A 19,658-nucleotide genomic window follows, 5' to 3' on the forward strand; every position below is an offset into this window, starting at 1 on the left:
CGAATTATTAGCAAGATTCTCAATAAAATGTTTAAATCAGAGATGTATCGCGTATTTTACGCCGGCCAACCACGGTCGGCGTTTTCCTTTCCTTCCTTTGGATCTGGTTTTATCCATACTTGGCGTACGCGCACCATGCCGTATTAGCTAAATTTCCGGCATAGCGCCTTCACACGCCCGCATATTTGCGGCGTTTGCACGATCCTAGCGAAAGTACTTTTAGCAGCGGCGAATTATCGGCACGGCGGTACGGGTGTGGGAAAGAGGATGGCATTCAATGACTCCCAGCGCGTCTGACAGATTCACTCGTTCCACTTCTCTGTTACCCGGGTTCTGCGGTTTTGCGAGGCAAGGCATTACCGCATGTCCGACACGTCTGATGAGATTACCCACGGAGTGAGGATATATCGGTGAGAAGCGCGCCGTTGACGTAACTGGAATAAAACTTTGTTTTCCTAGCGTTAATTCTCTCACGTCGCACGTGACTTCGGCTTCACGTCATCGCGAGCGATGCGATATCATCAATTCATTTAGCACAACTGCAACTTTCGCTCAAGCACTCAATTGCGCGAAATCAGCAACGACGCGTGCATGTGTGTGAGTGCGCGCGCGCGCGCGAAGTGTGTGTGTGTGTGTGTGTGTGTGTGTGTGTGTGTGTGTGTGTGTGTGTGTGTGTGTGTGCGTGCGCGCGAGTATTTTCGCGGAGTGCATTTCGTCCGACTATCGTAGCGATTTATTATTGAGTCCGTACATTATATTCATGGCAAAAATATACGGGAATCAAAGCCGATCGTTATCGTTTCCCGCGGAGCGATGGTCCGTGCGGTATGTCGGAGGCGTTCATGGCGCGATTACCGCTCGCACGATATATCGCGCTCAAATACGTATTGACGTAACTGGAGTAGCCTTCTTTCCTTTCCTGTTAGCTCTCTCTTCGTGATTGAAACGGCCACGGAAACGGCTATCCCCATCTTCGTAATCGGTTATTCCGAGAGCGATGTAAGCCAGAATTTAAGCGTAAAGTGGAATGAGGGTATGCGAGTCGTTACAATGTATTTACGTTTAAGAACTTTCACAAATCATAATCGCTAATAAAGTTATAAGCGACATTACGAAATAGAAACCTGGAGCACCGATAAAGTTGTATTTTCAAAAATTACGATCTGATATCTTCTGAAAGGAGCTGGTGAACTCCCGCTATTCGCTAGGAGTTCATAGAAGATCATTAACGGAATGGGGACGATGAGATATAAACTTGCATTAAACTGACGAGGAATGGATTTACATACGATCTCATACGCGGCATGCATGCGGGAGTCGAGATTTATTAGTCGCATCGGGGGGAACCGTCAGCGCCGTCCGGGTAACGTCCAGACCGAGAAAGATGATTTCATGACGAAGTAGGGAAGTATGATATACACGATGGAGAGAAGGCGTACCGAGAAGCTCGTCGCCGCCGGCACTTTTCTCCTGGCTAATCGTTATGGAAAGTCCGTGGATAATATGGGACGTTGTGCACCGCGGAATCTCGTGTGGAATCGAAGCCGCGCGCCGCCCGTCGTCGACGTTGCTGAAGCGAGGAAAATTATACGGGGGGGAGCCGGGATGAAGCACGAGAGAGCTTATCAATTGAATAAAAATACATATACTCGAAATACTCGTTGCTATGCCGAGCTATGCTTCGCATATAATAGGAAGACGAGCACAGAGACGCCGAGTCGAAGATGGTCCCCCGGTCTGCGGCCTGCGTCCGTATGGTGACATCGACCAAACCAAAAGAAGACAGAATTGACTCTGGCTGAAGAATTTCGCTCGAGCACTAACGATCTCGGCTCGAGCTCTCATTAAAAATCCTCTCATTAAAAATCTCTCGCGGATGATACAGGACGTCGGTAGAATCTCGTAGGATTGCCTCGGCACGTCGACGACATTGCTGAGGAAAGGAGTGGTACACCCGGAGCGAGAGGATGGAAGGAACGGTCGCTGCGCCAGTGTAGAGGAGATTGGCGACCTAACGGGGAGAAAGAGCGGGCGCGAGAGGAAGCGAGAGCGAGGGAAGGGAATGCGCGCGTGGAAGCGGGACGGACGAGTGGTGGGTGAGAAGGAGAAAGACGCGGCGAGGCGCGTGGAGCGAGCGAGAGAGGAAGAGGGACGGTGTTCGTAATCAAAGGGGCAATCCGCGTTGCGGCCGCGCCGTGGAAGAAAGTCAGCCTACCGAGCGGCTCATCAGTCCGGCACGGTGCGGTGTCCCGAATGCACGTTGAACCATCGATTTTTCGCGCGTTCCCTGCCACGTGATTCCGTTCCGAGCAGCACGCACGCACGCACGCAGCGACCGCACGAACGCACGTTCGTTCACCGGCACCGAGCACCGGAACCCACCAGTCCCGGACTCCGGATTAACTTCCGAAGCGATACGTCTCTCGATCTCGGCGGTTCCGCGACGCCGCGAAACAGCGATCCGTCCATCGAACGTCCATCGAACGTCCATCGAATCTCGACAGAAATATTCGCGCGCGTGCAAAGGGAATATTCTACTGGAGAACGCACGTGCGAGCTGTCAAGAGACACGAGTGCGCGAGAGGATTAAAAAAAAAAACGTGGGGCCGAGTCCTGTACGGAGTGTTGCACGGGCCGTGGTAACGATCGAAGGATTTAGCAATGCCTATGAATGGTACGTACCGCACGATGCTCATCTAGGAAATTGCGAGGAAATGCGAAGAAGAGATCGTCGTAATCTCAAGGATATTGCTTTCTTTGCGTTCGTTCTCCTCACGCGACTCGTCAGTGGTGCTAACTGCACTTTGAAAAAAATGCAAAACGTTGCGAAAACCGATACCGAGTGAAATATAAAACGATAACCAGGCAGAATCCAGAGAGGCATTCTGGAAAGCTGCTTAAACGTCAAACATTTCTTAATGTCAAACGTTTCTTAGTAAATTACGTTTATGAGAGGTTTGACATTTACTAGTTTTGAAACCTTATACGAAATCTATTAAATATGCTATGTGATGAGATTTTTTTTTTTTTATATATACACACTATATCAAAAGAATGTTCGCTTAATCCATTTAGCAATATTCTGTATGCATATTTTATACGGCTTCGGTACACGTCATAGAAAACTATTCCGCAAACGCTTTCAATAATTTGTAGCTAACGTACAATCAAAGTCCCGTTACGAATATCAGGCTCCAAATTAAAGAATTACCGAAAAGAGCAGCGATTACCTTACAATTTTCTGACGAACCAATAAATGAAAAACCGAGTCTTCAATTCTTCATTGAGCGAAAAGTTATCTTTCGCAAAATCAGTTTCAAATATAAATTTGTAATCACTTTTCGTGATTTTCTATCTGCGAAAATACATACTCCCTTGTTCATAAATAATTATTTTCAATCTCGTGAAAGTTTCAGCGCATGCACATGCTACGCTTCAGGTAGGAAGCGTACGTTGCAAAAAAAAAAAAATTATTATGCATGTGCTGAACATGATTATCTGTCGATCGAAGTGCAGGGGAAGTAGCGTTTCAACACCGAGGCGAGGAGGCAATTACCATTTCTGGCGGATAATGAGCATGAAAGAAAATATTAAAAATAATATAATATCACTCCGAATTATTAATTTTTAACACCCGAGAGTTATTTTCGCAAGATAGCGGCCGATTTTCATCAAGGAAATTTATCAGACGCCCGTTGAAAATCGATTGCGAAATTGCACTTCTTCTTATAAAAGGATTGCCCGATCGTCGTAGCAATCGCGCATTTTATTTTTGCAATTAAACGGTCGACTCTCGTGTAAACACGTATCTTCCCACGCGCGTGGTACAGTAACACATAAATCGACGTTGTTGTCTGTATCCCTCGCGCGAGCGTGTTCCGCGAGTCACCGCCGAGGATCGTCGGGCTCGGAATATCGTTTTTCCAGGACAGCTGGAGTCGCCGGCTGGGATTTAAATAATGAATGGAACACGTTGTCAAAATCCGCGGAGCGTGTCGGCGAGCGTCAGTTGTTGTTGCGTAACGCGGCGCATTGCGGCGTCGCTCGCGCTTGTGACTCTCACTGGGAAAATGCGGAATTCCGAAGGTTCGATGTAGTCCCATTTAGCCTTTGGTGAGCGCAGGCATTTCCGCGCGTAACACTTGTGAAGTAACTTTAATGGCCATCCCGGATGGATTCCCGAATGGGCTTCGCCGACATGCAATTTGTATCCATTAGAACATTCGGCCTCGTGCTTTCCTCGCGCCTAATTACTTCAATTATCCGCTCGGCATCGACGCGACGTCCGCGTTGCACGATTCGAATTTTGTACAACATTAATCTCGTATATCACAGCTGATTTTAGCGTGCACTCGATTCATTTCTCATTTATACGACTCGCCGGGTGGCCATAACGGTCACAGTATGCAAATCCTTTCCCACGCGAATAAATAGAATATATTAGAGGAAGAAAGCGCGACTCGGGTCCGCCCATATCTTCTTAAATTCTCGTCGGGAAGTGGTGCCCCTCCCCCTATTGAGGGAGAGGGCATTAGTTCGGACGGAGTGCACTGTCAGGTATAGGAGCGAGGGATTAAATTGACGTCACCGCGAAGCCCGATTCGTCGTCGAATATGCGTTCGGGTTATCGCGGTTCAACTTCGCGATATTTTTACGAGGTTTCGGTGCCCACGCTCGCTCGAGAGCCAACACGGCATATCGAGAATGTGGTGATCGGCCTGCGGCTACGAATTCCGTTACACGCACTTGTACGGCTCCTTGGATCTCCCTATACTCTGCCCACGACCAGATTTTTATGTTCCATCTATCTTGCGATTTTCGACACCGATCTTCGACGACGACGATCCTCGTCGACTTCGCTGAATGACATTAACATCGATCAAATATGCATCTCACTTGACACGTGTAATATAACAAAGTATCGATCATAGATTACCGCATAATAAATTACGGAGGATATGAATATACGCGCGTCGATGCACGCAGTGGTTCTCCCCGGCCGCTGCGTGCATCGCAGATGAAAGATCAATGAGCAAATATTTCATGAAAGTAAATCGACGCACGCTTCCGACAAGTAAATTAATTCCGTAACTGCACGCGATATGGAAAATCATCGCCGATGCACTCGATTAGTTTAATCATTGGCGTGGAAAATTTTTCACAAATCTCTCTACAATCAATTAACGAGCATCTTCGACTTCGAATACTGTTATTTCATATGCACTTTTACTGGTAAGGGATAATTATTTATTCGATACTCGCGTTATATTAAAGATATATTACACTTATTTTTATTTACAATGAAAAAATTATTTAAATATAAAATAGAAATATGTTAATAGAAATGTAATTAAAAAATAACGATAGAAATCTCAATTTCTTTATATAAGTACTTTAAGTGTTTGAGATGATTTATACAAAGTTTCATTGCGATGTAGAGATTAGGCACTGTGTGAAATGAAAATTAACTTTTTATTAAAAGTATAAACGAAACAAATGATAATAAAATAGAACGAAATTTTTATTTATAGGATAACTAATCTCTGTATCACAATGAAACTTTACATAAATAATCTTGAATATTTAAAATGCTTATATAAAAGAATTGAGATTTTTATTATTACTTTTTATTATTACATTTCCACTAGGGTTCTTTTCTACTTATTTATTTATAAATAATTTTTGATTTAAATTCTAAACCGCTACTAAATTTTTTAAAAATATGATTTAGAATAACCTGTAATTTTTTCATCATTTTTTCATTAATATAAAAATTATAAAAGAAGGTGTAGTACATCTTTAAACCTCACGCGATTATATCACGACGTCGATTCAATCGTTTTACAAAAACAATGGGAGACATAATATACAAGGAAGAGAATCGAATCTGGAATATATTTGGCAATTGGGATCTTCGCGATCAGCTGATTGCTCGACAGTGACCCCGGGTCAATCTACTTTCTACTTCTCACATTCTGCCGAGATCAGAGGTGATACTGGCGACGGGGGGCTGTGCACGATGCCTTCGAGTGGAAGCGGACATACTTTCACGACGAGGGACGGTATACATATCGTTAAATTATCGGGATGCTGATGGGTGAAAACGGATGGAGGCGGTGCACGTTGTTCACCTGCCAGTACGAGAGAAAAATAAGAAGGAAGATTTATTAGTCGGATGCTCGGAGAGACCCCACTCGGCTCGGAAGAATGTTTATGACAACCGGAGAGCCACGTCGCGAACTTTTCTCAATGTAAGAAATTTATCTTTGTAATTTGCCGACGTTCGCCTCGATACTTAACAGCAGATGAAAGCAAGCAATCATGAAAAATATTCGATTGAAAACCTTTCGAGATTTCCAAGAATCGCCTTTAATATTCGAAGTAATTATTAAACGTTACGACGACTGAATCGCATGAAAACTTACAAGAGAAAGGAAAGACGGAGATTCGATTGGCCATCGATCGTGTATTAACATTGACACGAATATAATTCTCGAAATATTTGCTGCCGAAAATGGTGGAATAAAATTCCATTCCTGGAGCGACGAGTCGTGACGAAACGAGATGTCGAGTATAACAGAATACAAATTACAGTTACAACGCATCATCAGGTATACAAATGTCTTGCATCGCAATGCAATTTATATCTACACGTGCTCTGTTTGTTTATAATTCGCCCGGCTGCTATCTATATATGTGTAACAGTCTAATCAGTAAAACGAGCAGGTACGACGAGAACATGAAAGTTCCGTATTAAGTTGGTCACGCGACTACGCCGACATCGCGTAGCCAAGATCGCTTAATGATCGTCCGCGATCCTCGGCACCATGTGACACGGTTTATCTGTCGGCGTTCGTTCGCTGAATTGATTCTACGTCGCGAGTAAATGGATATGATTAGAAAATAACCATCTGGCGACGACGAGGAACATTACAAATTTCCTCAAGGCAGATCCTTGGGTTTTCTGCGTTCGTCGTGATTTGTGTTGTAGCGTCTCGATTGTGTGTCGAGCCATTTTATTATCTTCCGTTCTTTCGAATAATAATAATTCCTTCTGTTGATTCCAGACTAAACAGGTCCCGATAAGAACCTGTCTCCGGATTACGCCACCGAGCGTCACAGAATTGTCGGCAATGATTTGATCTATTTTCAGGGAGTGGCCAGCATTCCAGTGGAGCGTAAAGATCAGCGAACTTGCCATGAATTAAGATCAACCTGGAAAATGGATATCGCCAAGGGCACAACGGAGGAGTTCGTGACGGTGGTGAGCGTCGGCAGCCAGCCGATGTCGGAGAATTTCGTGACCGTTCTGTCGATCGGAAATAGAAAGAAGGACGATGAGGAGTCGTCGGCGGCGAGTAAGAATCTGGTGAACGGCGTGGACGGCCATCTCGAGGAGGAAGTCGAGGTTTTCAGATTGCCCGGGGAACGTCTGGGTTTCGGATTGAAATTCGAAGGCGGCAACAAGACGTCCGAGAGAGTCAGAAGGCTGTTCGTGCAAAGCTGCGCGGAGCAAAGTCCGGCCAGTAGAGCGAAATGTTCGTGGGGCACCTTAGGCGAAGGGGACGAGGTAATAATGATAATCTGAAGCGCTAAATACATTCTACTTTAGACTTTTCCACTTATTTTCTCGAGAGCAATTCTTAGACGTACGCGAGCAATTCTGCTTTCTTGATCTTGTTTTCCTCGCGTTAACATCTCTGCTTTCGCTGACGTGATATGTTGTGCTGTAATGCACGTGATAAATTCAAGAAAGTAACATTCATGAACATGTATGATTTCATTCATTCATCTTAACGGTACGCGAAATCCTTCGCGCGTCACACATGTCGCTTTCAATTACGGAACCGGCAGGTTTCCTCTTGTAATGGATAAGGATCACAATGGCCGAACGATAGATTCCTACTGTATTTCAATGTCGATATAATGATTGATGACGATATAATTATTTGCGTGCATCGAACCGCGTATGCATCTGTGGCATAATGTTGGTATCTTGAATGGACGTGGAAAAGAGAGAAGTGGCGTGCTTAAACCGAATACAACGATGTTCCACATCTTCATTAGAGAAAAGTCGGCTTTACATTCTTCAGAGAGCATTCTGTCGATAAGATTAAAAGTGCAAATTGGGATATCGATGCGTTTTCATTTTGTGGGACAGCTGCAAAATGAGACGGCTGCATGTGCACTCTCTTTCGGCTCCCACGGTGCACTTCGCCGTCTATGATTTTCAAGACCTACTTCCTCCCTAATGATCCTCAAGAGAGGTTTCCTCTCACCTCAGTTGCTTGTTTACATTGCAAATTATCGTGGGCAATAAGCACTTCTCCGCGTCTCTTCTCCGCACTCGACAATCACGTTACATCTCTCGTAGGTACTTTCGATCGACGGTATACCGGTGACACACATGACCCGGTTGGACTGCGTGAGAAGATTGAAGGAGTCGCAATTGGTCATCAGGCTGATGGTGAGATGCCGCGGCGCCCTCAGACCGGAAGTGGTGAGCGCCGAGAGGAAAATTGAAAGAAATAAAGTGCCACCGAAATTACCGCCGGCACCGCCGCCGGTGCCACCGAGGAAGCTAAGACATCCTCGAGGATCTGCGGATGGCGAGGCGAATCCTAGTCCTATTAAAAAATCATGGGACAGTCCGAAATCGCAGAATGGAGTGCAAAATGGATCGCAGAACGGCTCGCCGGGCTCGCAATTACAATGCGTGACTAAAATAAACTCGTATGAGAGTTGCGAGTCCTCGCCGAGAAGTGTCAATGGATCGAATCAGGAAAGCCCGAAGGAATCTCTAAAGGACCGCCCGGAATTCGCGAAATCGAAGCAGGTTGTAATAATGAAAAAAAAAGTACATTAAGAGCGATATTTATAATTAGTTTTTATAGTCAAGATTGTTTTAATATTACATTTCAACCAAATGATATTACAGCTTATTTAAGGCAATCTTAAATATAAGAACAAACTATGAATATATCTGCTAGATCCTGGCACAATGAAGAAAATATTAGGAACAGAAAACATTAAACATTAAATTTTGAAAATGAAAATTCGGAATAAAGATTAAACGCACAATGAACATAAATAAGTATAAAATATGACTACGTACGTTTAATTAAATTTTTATTTTCAACATTTAACATTTCCTCCATTGTGCGCGGAGCTTTAGAATATTTAGAATATCTAAAAAAAAACGTATTAAATTGAAGATACAAAGAGATGAAAAGAGATGTCTTCCTGTTTTTAGGAACCGCCGGAAGCGATGGTTTATCTGGACGCGCGGTCGCAATGCGGTTCCACGCATGGCAGTACGTCCGACGACACCGGCAGCTCCATGTCCACCGTGATGGATAGATTCTCGACGTCCGATCGCGTGTCGACCATCTCCACGACTTCCACGGCGTCGACCGCCGGTTCCGAGCAGCCGAACGAATTCTCGAGCGTCGATCGCGATTCGGACCGGCCGTCCGATCAGGACGTGCTGCTGTCGCGAGCGATCTGCCCGCTCGAGCATCTCGAGCGGGACTTCTCGAATCCGCCCGATTATCTGCTCCGCCGTCTCGCCAGTTCCGAGGCAGTGACGCACGTGGAGTCGCGGGGCGAGGTCGAGCGGATCACGGCGGTCGTCGCACCGAACACGGTGCTGATCGAGGAGACGATCACCCTTCAGCCGCCGCTCAGCTTTCAGGACGCCCCGCTGAGTTACGGGCACGAGGCCAGGCCGGATCTCTTCTATACGGCCGACCTGGCCGCCGACTCGACGACGCATTTCAGGCCAATTAAGGACAACGTGGAGCTCGTGGAACGCGTCAACGGCAACCACGAGGACTTCCGCGAGGCGACCTGCGTCTCCGGCACGGAGAGATGCAACGGCGACAGATCGTCGCCGCCGCCGTTGCCGGCTAGAAATCACGTTAATAGGATCTGCGTGAATCAGACGCAGCAGGCGAGCGAATCGGGAAACGAGGCACATTCGCGAATCTCCGCGACGGTGCCGGTCTCCCCCGAGAGAGAACTTCCGGAAGCTCCTGTATTACCACCGAAACCGTTGCCGAGAAAAGACGTTAAGGCCAGACGGAAAAGACCACCTCCGCCGCCTCCACCGCCGACTATAACGCCGCGAAGAGAAGTTAAACCTTCGTCGTCGAACGAATCTAATCACGTAACGAAAAAAGAAAACGAGCATCTCTCTCAAGGTAAAAGCACAGAACACGGTCGATCAGAAAATTGCAATTCGTCGAATAAAAATAACGAAATTCTCGACGGAAAGAATAAAAAAATTGAAGATTTAAATAGCAATCTCGAGAAAAAGCCAGACGTGAAAGATGCTTGCCTTAATGAGAAAGACAAAATTGCAAAGGAAGAAGATACACAGACGAATAAAGTCTTTGAGATTATCGAGATCAGAGTGGCCAAAGGTTTGCAGTCTGATCAGAAGAAGAATATTGTAAAAAATAAGCCAAACAACGCGACGGAAACTGTAAATTACGAAAATAATAAAGTTACAGATCAAGTAACTAGTAGAAGCGAACAAGATCAATTGCAAACGACGAATAAAATTCTCTCGGAGCATCAAAACTCAAACTTAGAATCAGTCGGTAAACACATTGACGAATCAAATAATGAAGAGGAAAAACATGCACAATCAGAAAATTCTTATCAAGAAGAAACTAGGACAAATGATCAGGATACTTTTAAGGAAATATTTCCGGTAAACGCGGAAAACACTTTGTCGTCCGATAATTCTACAGTGCGAGAGAACGAGGATAACGAAACTTATCGATCGCTTGACGTGGTGAACGACGACATAAAAAATCAGACAAAGATAAATCGGATATTAGACAACGAGGAAGTGACGGAGGAAGAAGACACCACCGACGAAAGTGACGACGGCGATTATTATTGGCAAAGTAATCTCGCTACCATTGGCGAAGAGGAAGAAACTTCCTTGGAATATGTAAACGCGTGAGTTTACAATTAGAGATTTCTATCTTAACATAGATATTATTATTTAACAACTACAATACGAATGAAAAGAGATTCTAAGGCATTTTATTAGATCTGAACATAGCCTTCTGAAAGAAACGTGATTTATTTTCACTTTCGTCTAATATATTCATTTGATATCGTTAACTTATTATGTAACTGAATAATAATTGCAACTTATGTATATGGTGGAATTTTAATTAGAATATTTCCGCTTATTTTTAACAAAATAAGCGCGATTGCGAGATAAGCCGCTGGGAATTGTGTCGAGGAATAGATTACTATAAAACTCATTGATGGCAGCGCCACGCAACGAATGAACTTTAAAAAGAAATTAATTCACTTTCTTTATGGATATGAGTTACCTGCCGTGCGCGGGCACATGGAGAAAAGGTTAATTGACCGTTCTAAGAATAGAAAAGAGGGTTGTCGATTACCGAGAATCGAACGCGACTGTTCGACTCGGCCGTCCCACGGGGTGAACGCCTCCATGCAAATGCTCGACATTTGCTTATTGCTTTGAAAAGCGATCTCTCCTTCTTTGCATGACGCTGCAATCGCCTCTCAAATCATTCGAACGGCGATTGCTATTTATTAAAGCTTCCAACTTTCCTAACGCTTGAAACGCGCGAGCGTGTATATAATAAGTTACATCATTAATTATTTCATAATTATTCGCAATCGAGTGTTATGGGGAATGTAAGAAAGAACCGAGCGTTGAGATAAAGAGATGTAGCTGTTTCTCTTCTAAACAGTTAAAAAAATGATATCATCTCTGACCTGTTGCAGTAACGCAGACGTGAATGATTCCAGCGAGCGTACGGCGGAGCCGGAAGAATCGTCTCCTGCGATCAAGAAAGATGCGTTCGTTAAAAACGGTAAGTCCGTTTAATACGCTAATTAAGTTTTAATTAAATCTCAAAATACAATTTAAGTCAATAAAGCCGCAATTTATCCAATTAACGGAAGAATGCGAGGCCGGCGGAGAACGATTAGAGATCCGCTCGTTGATAGCAAAAGGCAACAAATCAGACATTTGCGTCGATTAAGACCTAGCTGCGTAAAAAAAGAACTAGTATCGTCATCAATCGGAGCGACCTTGAACCGCTAATTAAATAATTGGCTTCACTTTCGATCGCGTCACCAATCGTCTTTATTTCTTCCGCGATCGGGAGTCACTGTCATCAGCGGTCAGGATTGTTCTGCTTTCTGCTCGAAATGCGGGAAGAAAATTCTGAAAAAAACGCTCGAGTATACAGCGCACGACTGGAGAACAGCCCGGCCCGCGCCCATGCTACCACGCTACGTCACCGTCGAGTTTTATAAAGGTTACGCATTAATCACCTTGCGTTACGCGCCCATACAGTTCTCCGGTTTCGCGCGGGCGCGAATGCATTCAAAACGGAGGCAGGTCTCGCGAATCGAGACAAAGGCGTGTAGCGGCGCGCCTTCCTCGCCGGTAGAAATTCTTATTCGTCACTTCTACGCATTCTGCGTATTTTCATGCGGATAACTTGACGCGTTTTCTCGCAAACCGCGAGAATGCTACGCGCGGGGTGGCGCGGAGCATTTTTAATCGAGATGTCTTGTCGACGCTTATTCTCTTTCTCTCTCTCTATCTCTTTCTGTTTATCTCTCTCTTTCCCTGGCCTGTGCCTGTGTGTGTGTGTGTGTGTGTGTGTGTGTGTATGTGTGTGTGTGTGTGTGTGTGTGTGTTCGTGTCCCTTATAATTTATTTCAACTCAAACACCACCTCGAGAAAGCTCTCCACCATTTTCTGTGAACACGAAGGCACTTGTCTTCAATGAGATTATCTATTTGCGTAATACACGCTCTTCGCGAAACCCATTTAAAGACGAGAGACACGTTATCACATGCTCGTCTTCCCTCATCGCAAACTGAATAGAAAAAGATGTCCATCCCGCCAACATGGACCGATCGAGAAAACGGTAATCTCGCCGTGGAAATACCGGAAATCGAGCGCCTTTCGAGCGATAGTAATAATTCGCACATAATACGCACCCAATGAAGTATATTATCGAAAGCAATTCACCAATCGTAACGCGGTCTTTCTCGCATACTTCTTTCGTGCCCTTTTTCTCAAGGTAACGGAATCCACACCCGTCGGGAAAAAAATCTGATGGAAAAAGGCAGTTTCTATAATAGAAGGGATTATGAGGATGGATAATACGAAATAATAAGCGCTCATATAATAATTAATTTGCGCGGTATTTTTTTCAAAGATGCACCGATCACGCACGGCGAACGCCGGGCAACGTTACAAGTGACATACAATTTTCCAATGACGGAGGCTTCGCTTCTCGCGCGATTTCGACATCGTCTTCGCTACGTCTCTCTCTCTCTCTCTCTCTCTCTCTCTCTCTCTCTCTCTCTCTCTCTCTCTCTCTCCCCGTTTTCTCTTCACTTTTGTCTCTTCACTTTTGTCTTGTTCTCTTCTCTTTTTCTCCCGCAACGCGAACGGCGCAATTCCTGAAGCGAATTGCACGATAAGGAGTGTATCGGCGGATCTGCACCTGGGACTTTATCGCAGCCAGACGCTTTGTGCAAAGCGGGAAATAAAGGAAATTCCATCGACGCGGCCTCTAATCGACGCGCGGCCGGCGCGTTTCTCCTCGACTCGAACTCCTCCGCGGATTCCCGGCCGCCGGCCAGGTGTGGGTGTGAGAACAAAACCGTTAAGAATAATTCGAGAATCGCCTAACAGCCGATGCTCGCGCGAATCGCTAACGAACTGCCGTTCGTATTAAAACGCGAGACTTTACAGCCAGGCGCCTACGGGTTGCCGGAGTGCCGGCGACGTTTCACCCGATCATTTTTCCAACGGGCCCGACGAGCGGACTTCGCTCGTTCCCTCAACCCCGTTAAATACGAAGTCGTAAAAACTTCTTACGATATATCCATTACACTCACCGCGTTTTGCGCGAAGCACGTGAAAATACGTTGCGTCATTTTGCGTCTCGAGTCTTTTATCTCACGCCATTATATATGTACGTTGGAAGTCTTTCTGGGTAATAAATAATATTCTGAGCTGCAGCTATTAGGAAACAACACTCGTCGAAGCTATAATTCTTTTCAACTTGGAGACGAAATTGGCGTGCGGCTTTCGTGGAATTTCTCCAAAAACACGAGGTTGACGACGGCACACTTTATTCAAATCGTTGCGTCTCGCATCTGGGAGATAAGCGTAAACGAGCGTACCCATAGTGCGTATTAACATTGGCTCGGCGGATTTCCAAGTCCTCCAAGTTAATTGTCACGTATCCCCACATTGTTTCGCGACATTTACGATCGATCCGGCGCCGCTCGCGCCCGTTACGGCCGGCGGATGCTGGGGACCGATCAGGGGGTCCAGCGGAGCTTACTAGTCGCAACAATATGGCGATCCCGCGTCCCCAAGCCGCGGTCTTCAGCCTCCGTCGAAGCTCTCCTCCAGTGGCTGACCGCGCTCAAGGTCCCATTCCCCCTTAATCGCCTTCCTTTTCGAGATCTTTCACTTGGTTCACTTCCAATCGAAGAGACGGCGATCTCTGACGCATACTTGCGTACTGACGTGCGTCCGTACGTGCGCGAGAGATCGCAGAAGACGGCATTCAAGCGCGCCGGCACGGACCCCGTGTGTACGCAGTATACTGACCCAAAGATAACAAATGTCACACACGGCCGACACCTATACAAATCCAACCGGATTGGCGTCGATAGCTCTTTCTTCGAGGTAGAACCCCTGCGGGATTCTTTTCAAAGCCGAAACTCTATCTTGACGCGGGCGGTTTACTTTATGTTATTGCCAACGGTTTTCTATCAGTGTGTTTCCTCCTCGCGATCGACATCGGGACGTCTGTCCATTTGAATTTATTCAAACATTAATAGATCGATGATTCCGAGAAAGATACGACGACACGTAACGTTTAATGTTGATCGATTTTTGTGGTTTTATGTCGCTTCGAGTAACTCGGGGAATAAAAAAAATAGCGACCCTTGATGTAACACGCATGGGTTCCAGATCATCAGCACCGATCTGATATGAAGCGGCTCGGAAGATTTGCTTGCCTACATCGCGCCGATTATGTATAAGCTTAAAAACACACAAACGAAAAGCGCATTCCATCATTTCAGCCGAACCGCACATTAATGAGCGACTCCTAAGGGGATCGACCTTTCCCAGGCGATCTGACGCCCGCCTTTCAATTTGCGATTGCAAAGGGCGATGATTAGTATTGACCTCCCGAGGAAAGCTTTCGACGTCGGAGTAATTAGCAGATATTGATATCGAGTACTTTCTATTAAATGTTAATGCACATAAATTCCAGACAACGTTTTACCCGAGCTAATCTTGGACTTTATAGAAAATTACTCACTATTCAGAACTCAATGGAACGTTTGTGGATATGCATACTAAAATGTTACGATCGGCTTGTTGACACGGAATAGTGAACCTGAGTGGAATATTTGGAAAATCTCAGGATGTTCACGTAGAACTATTTAGCGGAATGCAAAAAGTTGCATTTTTTTTCATCAAGTCGTACGTTGAAAATTTAATTCCCCGGTGTTTCTTGAAGGATCGACGAGTGAGAATCGCGATATACTCTTGAAATATTTCGTTTTCGCTGAAATCTCCATCGCGCGGAAAAATCAGGTCACGTTTTGTCACGTTCGTGCCGAAAGAATCGCGTTCGATCTGACTCGCGAGGCACGCTCGATGCATCCGATCGAACGAGCTGCATTCCACCGCGCCGGCTCGAACGGTGCATGCGGTAAATCCGCCTAAAGATGACTCGCCCCCGTTCAAGACCGACCGGTATCAACGAATTCAACAAAGTGCGGCCGTTGAACGGAAAATTACGATCGGCGCTGGAAATGGAAACCAATCATAAATCACGTTGCGCGCGTTTATTAGAAGCGAATAGGCATTACATCTCAGGATCGGGTCGCACGCTTATGAATCGCGCACGAACGCCTGAGAAAATCGGTATCGGGGAGACAGTTATTGTTATTCGCATGGCGAGAAATTGGCCGGAGAGAAGGACGGAACCAGCTTGGTTCTCGCCGAGTCTCGGGTCGGCCGTGCTTGAAAGGATATGTCCACGTAGACATGTCGGATACGAGATCCGAGATCCGAGAGACGACATTCCGCCGCGGAATGCAACCCGGAAGCGCCGCTCCGCGCATGCACCGATGTCAATATAATTAGGTACGATGCATCACACTTTGAGATACAGATCGATCCGTGAGGATGACGAGCGGGCGAATCGCCTCGCGACCGGCGAGAAAACTCCAATCTCTCGCTCGGCTAATGTATAAATAAACGTGAAATTATATCTTCTTTCCGCGGCGCGTCTCGAGTATTGAACGATCGTTCGCGTGGCATCCAGTTTACACGGCGGCTTTATGCATAAAGCCATGGCATGAGCCATGAAACGTTTCCGTATAGTATTTGCGTTACATGGCTACGAGTCGCGGCTACCGCGACAGGGATCTACCGTGAAATCAAGCGAGATTGCGGAGAACGATAAAGAAGATCGCTTTTCCAGTTCTCTATTTTTATCATTGCTCTACTATTTCCATCACCCCGTTTTATATCGTTTTACATTTATGTCCGTCTTCGACAAAACGTCCAGTTTGAAAATATCTCGTCGCAATTATTCGAAAATGACAGGCTGCAACCACATTTCACCGCTGACACCTGACGCTGTAACCCGCGTTTACAAGTCAAGTCGAGGCGTTAAAACGCGAATTCTCGCTGTAACCGTCGTTGGGCAAATGTCACGACGATAGAAGCGGATTTTCTTTTATTCCCCTTAAATAAAATGATAAAGATCACGAAGATTCGATCTTGCTGCAATCGGAAACGTATGAACATATTCAGGAAAAATTTCATAATGATTGTTGGCTAATTAAAAGCTATACATGAGTTTGAATATTACTAAATAACTAGAATCTTGCTTCGTGATCTTGTGTTGCTAAGTTAGATGTTTCTGCCATTAAATTATCACTCCTGACAATAGACGATTTTAAACAATCGTACGAGAATCATTTGTGTAGTTTGCTATTGTTGGCTGATTAAAATTTTATATGTTAAATAAGTCATAAATAATTAGATTCTATTAATTTTTTTACATCCAAATAGATTCCCCTCACTAAACAGCATCGATCATGTTAATGAATAATTTTTAATTATCATATATATATCAAGAATCACTCGGATGAAACATGCGATGGTCGATTATTTAAAAATCAACGCGTACGTTTGAATAATTACTAAATAATTAGACTAATAGTTACTAACTAAAATTATGTTACCTTACAGAAATGAATACATTCGTTCCTCAGTCATTGAACTGTAGTAATCGCGATTGTGCCGAAGATGAACAACTTTAAGTTGCCATACGAGAATGAGTAGACCTTGAGGAACGTAAATCCAATATTATTATTGTCACGTTCGTCATTGTCCGCAATGTCGGCCCACCTCGCGCGGCATGCTAATGTTCCTCGGGTAGCGGTAATTCCCTACATGTCGTGTATTTACAAATAATGAGAAAAACGCAGTGGACTGGCGTTAAGTGTCTACGGAATAGATCGAAAGACCTTTCGACATCGAACATAAGACTCGTTTTTTTCTATGGAAATCTCGATTTCGCAAAGAGAGCAAGACTTCCGTTTTTCGCTTCGCGAAACGCTTAATGAATTCTTACTTCTTACGTTACATTACGTTGCCTCACGTGACCAATGTGTTAAAACATATAATCTAATACGTCGTTACGTAATAAGAGATGATGTTGCGATACGATCGAAATGTTCGACGTTGGCGCGCGCGTGTCGAACGGTACACGCGGTTTTCGTTAAATTCCCGACGATACTCTATAAACTTATAAATCTGATAACGAGTCACACTTCCGCGTCGGGGATCGCATCTCCGTTCATATCATACCGGAATGCTGCGCGCTCGTATGGGCGAGCAAGAAATAACCGAGCGTAGCGACGAGCTTTCATAAAGTGCGCTTCGGCCAGCTCTTTCACGTTTTACGGCAAATCGAAACACGCTGCTCAACTCCGGGAAATTCGAGCCCACAAAGACCAGCTAACTTCTTTTTAGCCACTCCATTCCCATGCCTTATGGCGAAACGATGGGCAGTGATGCTCAACCGAGCGGGAGGTCTCTTATGTTCTATGCTAAACTACCTACACATCTTTTGCGAGATGTCACGGTAAAAAATGATTTTTACGCCTCTCCTTTTCATATTCCGTAGCGTTGAAGAATCAAAATGTAAATTTGCGAGGTATGACGGGATAACTTTTTCTAAATCGGAAAGGCAACGCGGAAGTATCGTATCTGACTGAATAACAAAAATCCCGGCATCAAGATGTAATATCAAAATCTATCTTTCAGCAATTTGACTCGTATTGTGCGCACGTGACTCCCCGTGGATCGCAAAACGATTTATCAACGTTTGATCTATGATTTCGAAATGTACAATAGCGAAAAGACGGTCTTTTGTTCGGTAGAAATCGTACGTAGTGGGTATATCTTTTAAATCCTTGCGATATATATTTCATTCGTATTAGAAAATCGATGGATACATCGATCACTAATCACTACGTTGTCAATATAATATAATATAATAGATATCTGTGTATAATAAAAATTACATTTCCAAAATAATATGTCAAAATAATCAGATTATTGAATTATTGAATTATATAGGAAATGATTTTGCTTTTTAAAAATAGAATTGAATTCATACTTACGAATGATAATATTTAAATTAATATTAACAATAATAATATTTTTAATAACAATGTCGTAGATGTTAATGTCAATATTATTTTATTATAGTTAATACGTATGTAGATAAATATAGGATTCATTAATGAATAGCCGATTGGCTAAGGAAGCTGCGAGGATATTTTCAAATCATTACGATGATTTATTTGTCGACGTATAACGGGCTAATACGAAAGCGTCGCGTCGAGAGACCTGTCTTCGAGATGGAATTTCGGAGAAGATGACAGCATCCGAAGGCGACACGTCGGACGGTCGGTGTCACCGGCCGTCAGAGGCCGTGCTAATTAACGGACGAAATGCCGGGCTTTTCGCAATCCTGGCGAAATTTATCGGCTCAATTTACACGCGTGCGCGCATTTATGCGTGCGCTATCGAGTTATCTCGAAGGTAACCTATCGGGAGTAAAGGCACCTCTCCTCGAGACCGGTAAGGAAGCGTCCGGTCCCGCATGGTGGAAAGGGATGCCCGGCGCGACGTCTCGAGCAGAGGCAGAGAAACGTTCGCCAGTCTCTCGTCGACTCTCAAGTCAAAACGTTCGGAGAAACCTTCGCGTGTGTGCACCACCCTCGCGTGTCGAGTATGGTAATCGTCATAATTTCGTCTTATGCTCGAATCTTTCGTGCTTTTCTAAACTAGACTTCTTCCTCGATTCGGCCTACTGGCTGTTCCCCTGCAAATTTTATAGTATAGAGGCTTTCGACAATTTTCCAGTTGAAGTCTCCAGTTTTGAGAATCAGAATATTATTTGGCACATTTTCTCGCAGATTGGAGCATAAGCGAGTTTTGAAAGCGACAAGCGAAAACGAAAGCTCTCGCGCCGTTCGGTCTCCACTCGGTACGATTTCGACGAGTCGAAAACGTACTC

The 19,658-nt window shown here is 44.8% G+C and overlaps 1 protein-coding gene across 3 annotated transcripts in view; it reads left to right on the forward strand.

The window, feature by feature from the left end:
• Positions 1 to 5,920: 5,920 nt before the first annotated feature.
• bbg (PDZ domain-containing protein big bang) overlaps positions 5,921 to 19,658 on the forward strand; it is a 37,320-nt gene continuing 23,582 nt past the window's right edge. Inside the window, exons 1-5 of one of the 3 annotated variants that reach the window (XM_089078484.1) lie at positions 5,921 to 6,251; positions 7,154 to 7,570; positions 8,375 to 8,836; positions 9,254 to 10,971; positions 11,782 to 11,870. In XM_089078484.1, coding sequence (XP_088934610.1) covers positions 6,108 to 6,251; positions 7,154 to 7,570; positions 8,375 to 8,836; positions 9,254 to 10,971; positions 11,782 to 11,870 — 2,830 coding nt within the window. In that variant the 5' untranslated portion in view covers positions 5,921 to 6,107. Of the gene's footprint in view, positions 6,252 to 7,057; positions 7,077 to 7,153; positions 7,571 to 8,374; positions 8,837 to 9,253; positions 10,972 to 11,781; positions 11,871 to 19,658 lie in introns of those variants that run through there. The other 2 variants (XM_089078487.1, XM_089078492.1) reach the window with 2 other exon arrangements.

The sequence above is a fragment of the Pogonomyrmex barbatus genome, unplaced genomic scaffold, assembly GCF_055798465.1.
Source record: "Pogonomyrmex barbatus isolate J1 unplaced genomic scaffold, ASM5579846v1 scaffold1, whole genome shotgun sequence".
In the NCBI taxonomy this organism is placed as follows: Eukaryota; Metazoa; Arthropoda; class Insecta; order Hymenoptera; family Formicidae; genus Pogonomyrmex; species Pogonomyrmex barbatus.